We start from the raw sequence: 14,997 nt of genomic DNA on the forward strand, positions 1-14,997 counted from the left end.
CTCAAGGCAGTTCTTCAGCAAATGTAGCTTGTCATCACTCTGCTGATTTCAGTGAGGCTGGCAGAATTTACATCAGCTTCAGAGTGATGTCTTCTTCTCATGCCATAGGGTAGAATCTGGCAGTCCTCAGAGCACAGGGACACCAAATTTCATACCCCTGCATTTTGTAAGGTTGAGTTTTAAAAGTTGAATTACATAGAATTTTGAACAGGTCCTATTAGCCATTATTTACATGTTTAAAGAAACACATGAGAGTTTCTTTTGTTGATTTTCCATTTTTCCATTTTACATTTTGTGGAATTAGTGGAATTCCTTTTGCTTCAGAGATTATTTTGGATCATTCGAGATATGTTTAAACATGTTAAAAAGCAACAATATGCAAGCAAACCTAACACAGCCAGTCTTTCCTGGGCTCAAATAGTTTTCCCACTGTTTGAACAAAGTTTGTGAATCACTTGCAGAGGGTTGCAGAATTTGAGAAATAATTAGATAAAAAAAAAAAAAAAAACGTTGCTCTTGAAATAGCTGCTTTCTTATGATGATGACTTTTCCTCCTCCCTGCCTTAGACTCTGAGCCAGGTTCAGAGGAAATAGTCACCAAGGAAGAAAGGTAGGCTATAGATACCAGTAGGAGCATGTTTTAATGATCCTGACACACTGACAATTACAGTTGCTTTGTATTCTTCCCAGGTGAGGGTCAGACCTGCACCACAGCCACTAGCTGCTCTGGTTTGGCATAAGAAATAGCCCACACCAAAAAACAAGACAGGACTGTTTGATTTTTAGGGATCTTCCCGTTCTGGTTGTAAAAATAGCCCTGTCTTTGCTGTAATATTGTTGTGCTGAAATACCTCATCTAAAAGACAGGAGATGGTTGCTTGCTGCTTGTCTTAAATCTGCACTTCCAATATTGCTTTAACATTGCTTTTCATTGGATACTGAAAGAAAAATTCTCTTGAGGCATGTTTCAGTTAGCAAAAGTGGGAAAGAGATGGAGATTTTGAAACCTAATCCTAAAACCCCAAATCCCCAGCTGTTAACAAAACAGAGTAGTTAGAGGACTCACCAGTAAATTGTATAGGATTCCTGCAGGATATTCCAGAAATCTCATGTTGTCAACATTCTGCATAATTTTTAGGGGAAATACAATAATGATAAGTGTCATTCTCCAAACTGATCATGATTTTACCTGAATGCTGCCAGTCCCATAGGTGTCACCTCACTCAGTACACGATGCAATCAGGCTGGTCCCTCAGGCATCAAAAGAGGTGGCTGTGGAGCCTCTGCAGAGGCTGCACTGAGAGGTTATAGCCACAGCCTCCCATTTTTTCTCATTCTTAGTTGCTGTTACTGTATGCTTGGCAATGAATTGGATAGTGAAGGACGGCGAGACCAGCAGAAGCTAATCTACAATTTTTCATTCTGTGTGTGTGTCTACTTTTTTTTTTTTTTTTTTTTGTAGGCAGAATTTGCAGACAGCAAAATACAATGCTGTGCGGTGCAGTCGTCTCCTAAGATTACACTGGTGTCTCCATCACCCGTGCTGAGGTCTCTGGCAGAGACCATCCCGACTCCAACAGTGCAGACAGTATATACGTCGCATAAGCCCATTTCGCTGGCAGACAGGTACCGTGCAGTTCTTTCACAGAAATGCTATGATGTTTTCTGCATTGAAGGAATCAGCTTGATTTCCCTTTTTCTGTCATAATTACCATAAAGTGTCATTTTCTCTTATACTGAAAGATTTTTGCTTGACTGCTTCAGAATAGGTGGGTTATGCAAAGAAATATCTGTAACTGATACTCATGATCTGATATAAAAAAAAAGCCTACCTTAATTAACTGCTGCAGCCAGCAGTGTACCATTTCTGCGACCAATGGCCTGGAGACAAAGGATTGTGCAGATTTTTCCTCAGGCAAGTCATTTTGTCTGAACCACAAAACTTTTGTTTTAATAACTGCTGTTACAATTTGTTTTTTGAAATTATTGTCCATGAAATGTCCAAACCTGAGTTTGAGAAATGTCTGTTCTTCTAAATAAAAAACAGGCATTGGTTTTCTTTCTTGTTCCTCTTTCTCTTTTTTTTTTTTTTCTAATTTAGTAATATCAAGCTATAGTGGTCTTGTAATTTCTCAGAGAATCAACAAGCTATACCACCTTTTTACAGACAGACTCTTTTCAGTTTTCTATTCTTTCATCCTACTGGTTTTGCATGCTGGCTTCTTATTCTATAATTTAATCAAAACTGAACTCAAGCTGATAATTTACTGAATATAAATGTAGCAGTGAATATAGTCAGTACTTCTGGAGCACAAATAATTCAAGGCTTGTGAAGAAAAAAGTATTTCTTTGACATCATAATGAATGAATCTTTTATGCTTTTGGATTCACAGTCGTTTCCCATTTTTGGTTGTTAATTATTTTTTGCAGCTGGTTAATTGCACCTGCACATTAATTCAACATTGCTTACTCATCTAAAAAATTATCATTCCAGTGAAAAAGTAATTCTGAAGCTGTAGTGCTGAACTCAGCTTCTGTAAGATGTCTCATGCACAAGTGGGTGATTCTACCCCTGCTTGTCCACAAATGGGCTGCAAGGTTTCTGCAATGCTGTTTAAATCTCTAAACTGTTACAAGTGTGAGATACATAAATTTCAGAACAGCATAGTAAACAATATCAGAAATTGAGTCACTAAACCAGGACCTTCCCAGGGTTACAAATCCTCTAGGCTCTGGGGTGAATTGGTGAGAGCAAGGACCTCAGGCTCTGATTATGGCATCCTGCTATGTGCAGGATTGTGGTAAATTCAGCGTAGCTATAAATCTATGTATATAGATATCCCTCAATATCAGATCACACCAAGGAGCAGAAGGCTGTCACAGTAGTCGATCATAATGGCATTTGCTGTAGCTGCTCCAGTTTTAGAGTCCTTGTCCAGCTTCCTTTGAAATCAGTAGCCTTTAATGAGGGTTAGATAAAATTATAAACTGTTTTGCCATGTGGATCTTTTTATATCCTTCTTCTTGCCTCTGTTTGCTCCTCAGAAATATCAAGCGATACTTGTTTTTGAATCAGCCATCGGTTATCAGCTTTTTCACTGAATTGTGTCTGACCTTTATTCCCCCTCCTTTGATATTTTGAAAATGTTAATTATTTTAAATTGAAATCTGAGACTTATTGTTGTTCCCATAATTGGCTGTTTGTGCATTAATTACACAGTGCTGAGACTCTGAGGCGTGAACTTGAGAGAGAGAAAATGATGAAAAGACTCTTGATGACAGAATTATGAAACTCGCACTTCCGTCAGATGGAGAATGGATTGGGGCCTTTCATGTGCCTTCTGTCTGTTTACATTCCTCTGCTTCTGTGTACTCAACATAATGCATCGGGAAAATGTGTGATATTCCTGGCTCGCCTGGATTCACTGCCGTTGGTTAAAATTACGTCTTGGCTAGACTTTGACTTGAAGGAGTTCCTTTATTCATTTGCTGCTGGGAAATAAACCTTCAATCCTTTCTCTCTCCTGAGATTTTATACTATTAACACAATTAATTTCTGGTTTGGTTTTGGTAAATCTAGGGCAAAGAGGATCAGCAAGGAGCATACTGATTTCTATTGGGAAACACTGTTCTGTACATATGTTAATAAGTGCACAGAAATTAATGTTATGCAGAATATTTTGATAGTAACATAGAAAATATGTCATTTTGTACAACTGAAAATTGCAATGAGCTACTGCTATTTGTTAAGAGAACCATTTTTAAAGCAGAAGAATGATTATTACATCCTAACCCCAGGACTGTTAGTCTCCACAGAATAAACGGCTGTCTTATTAAATTCCTAACCTTAACCTTCCCTCAGAGATATAAATAGCTGCAACTGGGAGAGACACCCCACCACACAGATACACACACCCAATACTTCCTATAGCTTATCACCTTGACCTAAACCTTCAACAAAATCTTACCGTATTTCCATTAATGTATGAAAAAAATCCGTTGTTTAAAGTAATTTGCTACTGAATTTCTAGCTTGATACTGACTTTTTTAAAGCAAGTGAGGAGCTTTACCTTCTCCAGTTTGCCTAGGCTTTAAGGCTAGCCCACGCTCAGACATCTTCTGCCCCAGCACTGAAGGTTGCAGAGCCTCAGCAGTGTGGATGTAGCTCACACAAGGAGATTTTTTTTACTTCCTCGGTAAAAAAACACCTTCCTGGCTGACATGAATTGATTGGTCCCCTTCAAGAACAAGAACGATGATCTTTTGAGGCATAGCTGTGCCTATACCCATATTTTTAATTCTGTTAATCAGTGTGTATGGCCCAGCAATCCTATGCAGGGCTATAGATCCTGTTCACCTCCAACAACCAAGCAGCCTCCACATCCAGTGGAGCTATCTCAGGCATGAAGTGGGGTGGGTAGTCCAACACTAGCAGAGCCACAGCCACAGGGAGGGAATTGATGGGATACAGGTAATGCTACCAACTATCTCCTAAGGAAAAAAAAGGTCTCAGTTTCCCCTTGTTCAGTAGTGCAGGGTCATCTAGAAAACTAACAATATCTGACTGTCGGCTACAAGGTACTCTTTCAACAGGAAAGGTTTTGTGCATTTTGTATGGCTGAAGATGTATAATTTTCTGTTACTCTGTACACTATGTTCTCTTATTTGTATTAAGATAAAATATTGCCCTTCATTTGGCACTGATTACAATGGCTTTATATCAGCTTAAGCAGTTTGTGTGGAGGCTGAGAAGTGATTGCTGTGAGATTGGATTTCCTTCAGAGTTAGCTTCTGCTATTTTTCTAAAATGAGAGTTTTAGAGAGCTTCGTAAGACTCGATTGCAGTGTGAAGGTATAAAATGACTTGTCTATTTTATATTTGCTGGGACAAAAAATTAGCATTGGGCTTCCCATTTAAATCCACCAAGCACAACACTTTCTGGTTGCCATAAATTGGGTCAAAATACACAGCACAACTGTTAGGTAGAAAATCACATTACAAAATTTAATCAAGTGGCTCAACATGAGCAGTGGGCACAAGAAGCCACAAAACCACACCTGGACTGTAGATTTAAGAGCATTCCAGTGGCTCTTCTGGGTAATCAGATATGACTTGTATGATGTCCACCTGCTAGCTGTAGTGCCGGGGCACTTCTGTTCCTTTTTTTTTAATGCCCCAGTCCATCAATCCAGGGTTCTTAAAAATTTATTAGGAACATTAAATCCCTGTGAGAAAATCGGAAAGGAGGGGAAAATGCACAGACACAAAAGAATGCAATTTCCTGTTACTCTTTTCCCACCACTTCCCAGAAGGTATTGGTGAGGGAGAAGCAGCAGCACATTTTGCCTGTGTCCAAGGAGAGTGAGCATTTTGAAGAACAAATAAAAGAAAATTGTAACTAGAAATGCTGGTTTAGGAGAGGAGAAGGAAGTAAGGTTGAGAATGGCACAGTGCTGACTACCTCAATCTGGTTTTCTGCCTGTTAGATAACACTCAGTTGTGTTTGAACTGGCAACAGTTTCACAAAGTCATTGTCAAAGAAAACTCAGAAAGAAAACCCCAACCAAACAAACAGAAAAAAATCTGAACACACCCTTCAGTCATACTGATAGATGCAGTGGACTTTAGGAACCCCACAATATGCCCTCAGGTTTGGGGGCAAAACAGATCCACGTTAGGACTGTCTGGTCACTTAAAGCAAAAGCCTTTTGCAAAACTGAATGCCTGAGTCAGACTGGCCTATAAGATATTTTGGCTCATAAACAATCTAAAACAGTATTGTTTTTAATGCATAATTTTTGCTCCCATTGTATAAAATTTCTTCAGCTGAAATAATCAGAACCAGAAAAGAAGCAACGTGAACCAAGGTTACTTTATATGAGCTGAGGCATGCTCTGGGATAGCTGAAGAAGGGCAGAGATTCCTCCTTCTGTGGTTCCCACCAGGAGAAGAGGGAAAGGCTCAGGTGGCTGCTTAGTTTTTGTGGGACATTTTCTACAGAACAACTCTAAGTATGTTGCCTTGTTGTGTTTTAGTGTCTTATCCACTGGCTGCCACTGTTTCCTATTCTGCAGTCTAATGGAGCTTTATTAAAACTGTTTTACTGAAATCAAACTAAACTTTTAACTGTGGAATGTCATCATCTTGTTCTTTCTTACTACGTACCTTCTTCAGCCATGCTTGAGCGTCTCAGTTTTCACATCCTCTGAAGAAACACTTCTGCCTCATCTCTGGTTGGGAATTACAGTGTTAGGACACCTGTTACCCAAAACTGCTGTGAACAAGACAATGTCAACATGAACATATTGCAGAGGGGCAGATATTGCAGATTTGCTCCTACAATTTAACTTTACAGGTGTTAAAGGATACTCTGCCTGGAGGTATGTCTATATAATAGTGCAGAAGTATCTGAGCTAGCTTTAAGCTTGCATTTGTAGTTGTGGCAGCATGAAGCCCAGCACAGGCTATCATTATCATGTACATTGACATGTGTAAAGATAACGCATTTGAACAGCAGCCTTCTGAAGCATGGGCTCCAGAACTGGTGACAGAAGAGGGTGGCTGAAAGGATTTTGTCTCTTCAGCTCTCCTGGGAAAGGGTTCATCTCATCTAACATTAAAATGTCCAGCTCTCACCTGGTGAGAGATCAAAAGATCTGTCTTCCAGAGGTGCCTCTGATTCAAGTGTCTACGTTAAGTATATATACTGACTAAAGTTAAGTGAGATGAATCCTGCTTTCCCTCCCTCTGGCTAGGTCTACATTGCAAACCCTTGCTGACTCAGCTGCATCATCCAGGGTTCAGCTTCAAGGTATGATTTGGGATCAGCATACCTGTGCCAGTGAAAGCCTTGAGCGTTAGGTGTAAATAAACTTCCAGAAACATCCTTTTCTCAGAACAGAGAGCTGGGATAACAACCTACAGTGATGTAAGTGCAGAGGCTTTGCTGTAGTCATGCTCCATCTGGGAGTTGATGAAACCTCCTGCTATAGCCACGCTGGCAAAGCTCACCAGGGGTGGCCCTGGCTTTTCACAGTGCCCCGAGTGATGCTCCGGCCCCATCAGCAGATCCCAGCTTTTCAGCACCAAGTCTCTAAGCAGCGGAATGCAATGTTGTCATGTTTGGGTGATTCCAGCAAAATTTATTGGCCATTTAAATAGCTATGCAAGGAGTTAAATATTTTCTCATTTTGCAGTCTCTTATGGAAGCCAACCAATTGTGCTTTGTTTTTTTTTGTGTGGCTCAGCTGTTTCCACTATTTTGTTTTAAAAGGAATAACTGAGTTTTCTTTAGAAATGTTGGTTGAGATTCCGCACCTCTCTCAGATCCCATCATGTGTGCAGACTTTTCATGTTTCATAGACCCTGAAAGTGCAAAATTTGAAAATTAACTCCTCCAAAGTTTCAGTTCATGGCTTCACTCTCTTGCAACAGGATGCCTACGTGCCCATTTGAAACAGAGCTAGCAATGCAGTGAAACGTTTCATTGGAGGCAGCATCATGTTTTGTTTGAACTGTTTACAAATAGCCTTTGCTTTTATTTATTTTTTTCTTGAATACAATTCTGGTTCATTTGCTACAAAAAAACCTACTTGTAATTATGCAATGGAATATTTTTTCTTTTTTTTCTTTTCTTTTTTTTCTTTAATGTCCTGATGTTCAAGGAGTTTGCAATAAATATACTGAGACTGATCTGTAATTGCATGTAAGATTAGCCTCACAACTGTGTTTTGTAAAGTTAAGTGCCGTAAAAGAAGCTGTAGATGATGTGGAGAAGGAGGGAAGATATAGAGTGAGTGGAGGCTTCTTTGGCAGCTGCAGCATGCAGTGGTGGGTAGCAGCTTTAAAGCAAGACTGCTCACACCATTTTGTTTCACCTGAGTAGCAGCGTGTATCATCAGACAGTGTATGATGGCATTTTGTTGAAAACACGCCTAAAGAGAAACTTTTACGGCTCCGCTGTTTACCTGTTCCTGTATTCATGCCTGCAATAAAAGAGATGAAAAATAAATCACAGAGTCTGTAGTCAATTAGTAGTCAAATCAGTCATTTAGGAGGCAAGGGGCAACATGCCAATTAAAGGAAGCATCTGATTGCTAGGAAAGTGTATCCACCATCATATAAAAAATTACAACACAAATTAAAAACAGAGAGATAACTTCTTCATAAAGCCCAGAGGGTTTTCTTCAGCTTAAAGTTGTAGTCTAGTGTTGTGGGTGCCAATCGTCTGTGGGGTCATTAGGTGGAGCACATTTTGCTGAATACCAGAGCTAGAAAACACTGGCAGGATTAAGGTAGACAAACACAAAACTTGGCAGGATTTTGGGATCAAAAGGCAGCAAAAACTGCTACTAGAGTGGAAGGGGTGGGGAGGAGTACTCCACACATAGCTGAGAGACACCAGGTTGTTAAACTGCTCCATAGAGAAAAATTTAAAAACATACCCACCAAAAAAACCCCAAACAAACTAAACCTGTTTACTGCGTTTGTTTTTCAAACACAATTAAAACATTTCAGTCAGATTTTTGCCCTTGATTTTGCCTTTCTTTCAATGTCTAAATGGAAAGTTTCTTCAGAATGAAACATTTCCCTTTCCTTCAAAGATCTCTAAATCAGAGATTTAGAGACATTTTGACATTAACTTTCCCAGTGCACTTAGGAAATTATATCCCAGCAATGTTCACCCCATTTTCTGAGGTTGCCAAAACTCTGTATTCAGAAGGAATCTGATCCCAACCCAATTTCTCCATCTGGATCTTCTACTATTTTTATTCTCTGTGTGGGGAAATCAGAGGAGCAACAGCTCAGCGTTCTTCCAACTCCACTCAATTTATACCAAGAAAATTGATTATCCAGACAGCAAACCTAGTTAATTAATTCTCCTTAATAAAGACCTTTGCTAAAGAACAGTGTTCTGAGGTGCAGTGTGATGAGAAGCTGCGCGCTAAAAGGTCGGCAAATACTCTTGTGGAATTCGGCTGCAATGGAGAAGTGTGGGAACTTCAGATGTAAATCTGGACAATCCTTTGGTTCATTATCAGATGACTGGTCTATGAGACTGAGTTTGAAGTCACTGAGATTAATTCTGTATCTCTGGGGACATGCTTTCTCAAGCAGAAAACAGACTTTGCATACAGGCACTGTTAAGTTGGGACAGGGGGACAAGGCAATGGTTTCAGCCTGGCTGTGATGCAAAAATCCTGTGGCAGCAAGAGGGTGGGAAGGCACCCATCAGGGCACAGACACAGGCAAGGGGAGTGATCCCCAAGCCTCGTGAAAGACAGTGGCTGTGCCTTTGCAAGCACAGTGAAGCCTTTGGGGCTGGTCAGCACTGGGATCCCCATACCCAAATGCAAGTTGACCCGAAGAGCAGCCCTGCAGCAAACCCTGAGTCATGTTTGATTCTGACCAGATGTGTGAGAGGATACACCAGGATATGAGGGAGATAAAAAATCAACTATTGCCCTTTCCCAGCCATCCCAGGACAGGTTCATGGGAGCATCCCAGCTTCTGCTGTCAGATGAGGAGAGCAGGCTTGCCCTTTTTGTGAGAAGCTGGAAATTGGAGCAGTTTAGCTGTGGCATCAGATGTGTTTAACAACCCTGACAATTACAACTCGATCTTCTGTACTCCCAGTAGTGCATATGGCCTGTGAGATATCTCCTCACCAGTCTTTAGGGTCTGTGATGGTCAGGAGAAGAGGGGAAAACAACAACAACAAGAAACAACAGCAAGAACAGCAACAACCCACACTGTCACCTGCTGGGCAGCCTGATGGCAAAGTACTGCCTGAAACATTGTTTGCCTTTTTACTTTATTTTAAAATTACAAATACAAAATTGCCTCGTTATATAAGCAATATGCAATTGATACTAATTGTGTTATTTTTTTAATGAGTATTTCTACTGTGTGTGTTTGCTATATCATGCCAGTGAGTGCTCAGCTGTGTCATCAGAGTGGCATAAAAGCCACATGGGCCTTAATTGTTTCATGCAGTGATTATTTCAGTTCTTCAAGCAGGGAGCAAGTTAACCCTCCTGCATTGTTCTTCCTCTGCCTTTTATTAGCAAACTCTTATGGAAATCCAAGAAAACCGCAGCAAAAATTATTTTCTTAAAAGATATTTGGTCAGTCAGCTTAGCATCCCAGGGACTTCATGATGTGAGGAACTCAAATATCTTTTTTTTTTTTTAATTATTTGCCCTGCTGCTCTTAAAAACAACAACAAGAAAAAACATTATTTCTGTGCTAATTTTCTCATACCCTGCTCTGGCTGCTAACCCCCTTCCAGCAATGCCAGGCTCGGCAAGGGCACAAGGTGGTTTGGCATGAGACAGCAAAGACTGGGTGGGGCTTTTTTGGAGGGAGGAGTGCTAATAGCACCCAGCACTTCTGCCCTTCCTGGGGTGCATTTCTTGCTCTGGCTGACTCAACCTCTTCACTCTTCAAGGTGGGATGTGCACTGCCTTGCTGGGAGCTGAGATATTTGCAGCTCCATGGCCCCTCAGTGAGGGTTTGGGGCTGTTGAGGCTGAGAGCTGAGGTGCTTGTGTGTGTAAGAGGCACTTATAAAAGCTGAGGCTCTCAGGTTTTGGAGGCTGACTTGTGCCCATGTTGTGAGGCCATGAGCAGATGCATGAGGCTCTGGGGAAAAAGGTCAGTGTGAGCTGCCTTCTACCTGAGTGTGCAAAATTAGGGATTTAGTGGTAGAAGCATCCCTGTGAGACTGATTACTCCTCTGTGGGATCTCAGCACATCAGTCCTGATGTGCAGAGTCACCGAGATAACCCTTGGGGGGCTCAGAGGTCCTGGAATGTTGCCAGAAGCATCTGGTGGCTGGACTTTGATCCTGCACAGGAGACGACACCTGTATGAGGATGGGAGGATCACATGGGGATAAATGGTGAAGGGATAGGTTAATTATAGTGTGAAACACAGGTTTTAGAATTTTGGTACAGGGGGGTCTAGAGAAACAAAATGGAGGAATTAGGGTGTGTCCTGTCCTTCTTCTTCTTCTTCTTGGCCTCCATCTTCTGTGGTGGTGGTGGCACTTTGGGATTGGTTCTTACTAAAAGTGCACTTGTCAATAAGGGTGAAAAGCATTGGGGAAAATAGGTAAATATCTTATACGTAGTTTTGGGTATAAAGATAAGTGACCGCCCCAAGGGCACGCAGTGTGCTCGTGGCTGACGTGCTGTGCGGACCTCTGACGGGCCGAGAGAAAATCTTGTAGATAAAAACTAATAAACACTGAAGACCGAGAAAAAACCTGAAGACTCTTTTTGTCCTTTGGAGTGCGGGCTGTCCCAAGGCCATCCCGAGCCTTTCCAGGCCATCAAAAACAGCCGAGAACGGGACACTCCTCCCTCCTGCAAAGACAATTCAAACTTGTGCCCTCCAAAGCTGACTGAACCCCACAGGACCATCTTTGCTCAAGGAACAGAGCAAGGTTTGCAGCAGAGCTGCAGTGGGTGAAGTGGCAGTGCACGTGCTTGCTCCGGGTGAGAACAGCAGTGTCCTTGTCACAGTGGCTCACAGCTCCCTGTGGCAAGGCCAGGATGACAGCCCCTGGGAAGCACCTCTGCCAAGGCTGCTGGTGTATGAGCACAGAGATGAGAAGTGCTAGAGCTGACTTAGCTCTGCAGCCCAAGAGCATTCCCCTTTTTCCATTTCCAACTCAACATGCCAAGGCTCAGTGTGGGTTCCTGACAACTTGCCCTGGCTATTGTGAGACACCAGGAACAGAAGACGCCTCCTGTAATGACCTGCCTCACAACCCCTTAGTGCCTTTCTATGCCACCTTACAATCCTTCTCCCTCCTCTGCTTGGCACTCATTCACAGACTGCTTCATGGGTGCTTGCTTCCTTTACCCTTGTGAGCACCCCTTCCACACAAGCACCTCTGGCTTTGTTGACTTTCCCTTTGAAAATCTCTTGCCTTTTTGAAGGCCCTTGCCAGCTCTTGCTTTCCCTGACCCTCAGAAGGTGCTCCTCCATACGCACTTTTCTACCTTTCCTCTGTGTTTCACTCATCTCTCACCTCTCCTCCTGCTGTCCTGGGTCCAGTGTCTACCAGGCATTAAAGCACAACAGGTTTTCTTACCAACCAGGAAACATCTGTGAGATTATCTCTCATTAGAGACCAGCTAGTGAGGCTCTGCCATCAGCCAGGGCTGCAGGAGCTCCTATCAAGTCCAGTAAATACCTGTGGGTATACTGCTCAGCCTCAGTGACTCTCCTGCCTACTCCATAGCACCAGAGAAGGACACAGAGAAATATTAAACAGAGAATGTTATAATTTGCCTTACCCATGAAGTGAGTGATTTTGCTCTCGTATTTTGGATTGTTAATCTCCATTTTATCAGCCAGGCCTTAGTGAATGGAGACACCCCAAAGGAGTGTGACAAAAATCACCTTCTTTCCCTAGCTCCCTCCCTCTCTTTCTCCTTCCCTGTTTCTCCTTCCTTCCATCTCTTTGTCCTCCCTTGCTCCCACACTTCCTGCCTTCTTCTCTCCTTTCTTTCTTCTTGCTTCAGACAGGGTATTTTTGCAACCTCTCTGTCCTCACAATAATCCTACGTGGTAGCAGTGACCACCCTTTTATCCCTTCCTACCACTGAGGTCTTTGGCTATGCTCTCCATATTGCTGTGCTAAACTTTGAAGTACTGGAAAGATATAGGAGATGTGGTAGAAGAGGGAGGGGTCTCCTTTCTTCACCCTCATTCTACCCTTGTGGGATTTCTATCTCCCATCCTTCCCCAGCAAGATGAGTTATGTTCCCTCTCTGGAAGAACCAGGTTAGTGCAGTGACTTGAATCTCTGCACTGCCAGTCCTGTGGCCCATCCCCGGTGCCTTGAAACATCCTCCCACACGTGAGTGGTGCCCAGCACAGCTGTGCTGTGGCCTGCCCAGCCCAGCAGACCCAGACTGACCCTGCACTGCACCCACCAGATCCCATCCCAGATTGGGGGGAGCCGAGCAATGAGTTTGGCTGAGCAGAACGTGCCCTGGTGGGTCTCAGCAGCCTGCTCCTAAGCGGGGACACATCTAGCTCTGTGCATTGCCTACAAATTCTATGGCAAAAGGGCCAGGCTCCACTTCCTAGGGACACCCTTCTCCTGAACAAAATCTTTGTGCAGCCCTTGGTGTCTCAGTTGGTGTCCAAGGGCCACCTCTGCCCAAACTGCTGCTCCCACTGTGGTCTCTGCTTGAGCACAGCTCCTGCAGGAAAGCCTTGCTTGCTTGAAAACCCTTCCAAGAACATCGTAGCCAACCCCCAAGGAGGGGCTTTAGGACATGCAGGACTTGTTCCCTGCAGCTGTGGCTCAGCTCAGGGCAGCTTCCATCTCCCTCAGTGGCCCTTGGGCATCCCTGTTCTGGCACTGCTCTCTCCAGTGGGGACAGCCTGGAACAGCTCCAGGCCTCCTTTGCCACATCTAGTCCTAAAGTCCACTTAATGTTGTTTATGCTCATACCGTAACTAAAAGGAAAAAAACCCAACCAGATGCTTCAGTAGGTCATAAGGTGTGAAGAGATAAATGTAATTGCACTAAATGTAATTGTAGTAAATTCAGTATATTGAAAGATGTTACCATTTAATTAAAAGTATATGAATTATGCATGTATCTCTTCCACAGCCTTACTGTGTGGGCTTGAGCAGTAACTGAGTACATTCAGCTCTAGCTGCCACATGAAACCCACGGCTGCTTGATTTCTCCCTCACACACCTAACGCTGCCAGCTGAACTCTTGCTAGGAGTAAACAATGATATACATGGGGGTTATTTGGAGTCACCTTTACCTTTCCTACCCTTGGGCCTCTGAGAAGGGACATAAATCTTACTCCATCAGTTTTCCCCTGAGAGGATAGAGACTGCCTTTTGGGCAATTTTTTGCAATATCAGGTTTTAAAAGCACATTATTTAGGGATGCAGCAATGGATTGGACTACCCATGCCATGGGACTAGGTAGGGAGTAGCATCCTGCAGTCTGGGGGCATAAAATCTGTGTGTGGCTCATGGGCTGGATGAGAACTCCAGCAGCCTGGCAAGAATGGGACAGGAGAACAGGGCTTCTTGGGGGTGGTTGAAAAATCACAACACCTGCAGCTGCCCAGAGCATCCCATGGCTGGCACTGCCATCCCCACCCTCAGGTGCTTAATGTCACCTTCAGGTGCCTTGTGCTCGGCTTAGCCATGCACCCACCTAGTGCAAGCCATTCCATTAATATGGAAGAGTGACTTTTTATAAATGCTGTGCTGTCTTTCTGGGAACAGAAGATTTTCCCCATCAGGGCAGACTTGCCCTTTGCAGCCCTGCCGACTCCATCCTGGCAGACTGTGCTCAGGGATGTGTCAACACCCTCCTGCTAAAGGCTTTGATTATTATCAAAGGAGGAGGAGTGAACTCTCATGAGGGAAAACAGATCCAATTAGTGTTTGTGGAAATTTCAAACTGGCTATTATGAAATTAAAACAGGAAACAAAGTGATTGGAGGAGGAGGGAGACACCTCTCCCTAATCGCTTAATAGAGGCCTATACAACTCCTTGGAGCTTGCAATAAATCACATCTCACTTTAAGCAGATGTGCACGTTAATGAAATCTGAATCCAAATGTTCATCTCTAGCTAATTTACTGTAGATTTGTTCCTCATTTCCATGCCTTATAGAAGTAAGAGCAAAGATTTTTTGTTGTTGTTGATTTTCATGCTTATACAAGCTCTGCCTTTTTTCTTCTAGGGAAATTTTGGCCTTGGCTCAGCAAGACACTCAGACATGACCAACTTCAGGGGGAGACTGGTCCCCGTGGCCTCCCTCCAAAATAGCCAGGAAAATTCAAACAGTTGCAGCAGAAGCACTTGCCTGTGCTGTGTGCTGTGCCAAGGCTTTAAACCACAAGATATTCTTACCAGGCACACTTGATAAGCCAGGCTTGGCTGTTTTCCTGCATGCTTTTTGCCTGATGACAAGAGTAATACATAACGAAGGCACGAAGC

General features: G+C 43.0%; 1 protein-coding gene across 2 annotated transcripts in view; it reads left to right on the top strand.

The window, feature by feature from the left end:
- The window catches only part of EPB41L4B (erythrocyte membrane protein band 4.1 like 4B), a 166,690-nt gene extending 162,385 nt beyond the window's left edge, over nt 1-4,305 (top strand). For both annotated transcript variants that reach the window (XM_054284544.1, XM_054284545.1), the window contains 2 exons: nt 1,463-1,626; nt 3,221-4,305. In XM_054284544.1, coding sequence (XP_054140519.1) covers nt 1,463-1,626; nt 3,221-3,290 — 234 coding nt within the window. In that variant the 3' untranslated portion in view covers nt 3,291-4,305. The remainder of the gene's footprint in view (nt 1-1,462; nt 1,627-3,220) is intronic.
- The last annotated feature ends 10,692 nt before the right edge of the window (nt 4,306-14,997 follow it).

Source organism: Melozone crissalis, unplaced genomic scaffold (genome assembly GCF_028551555.1).
Source record: "Melozone crissalis strain CALT ecotype California unplaced genomic scaffold, PUWL_Pcris_2 ptg000042l_1, whole genome shotgun sequence".
Classification (NCBI taxonomy): domain Eukaryota; kingdom Metazoa; phylum Chordata; class Aves; order Passeriformes; family Passerellidae; genus Melozone; species Melozone crissalis.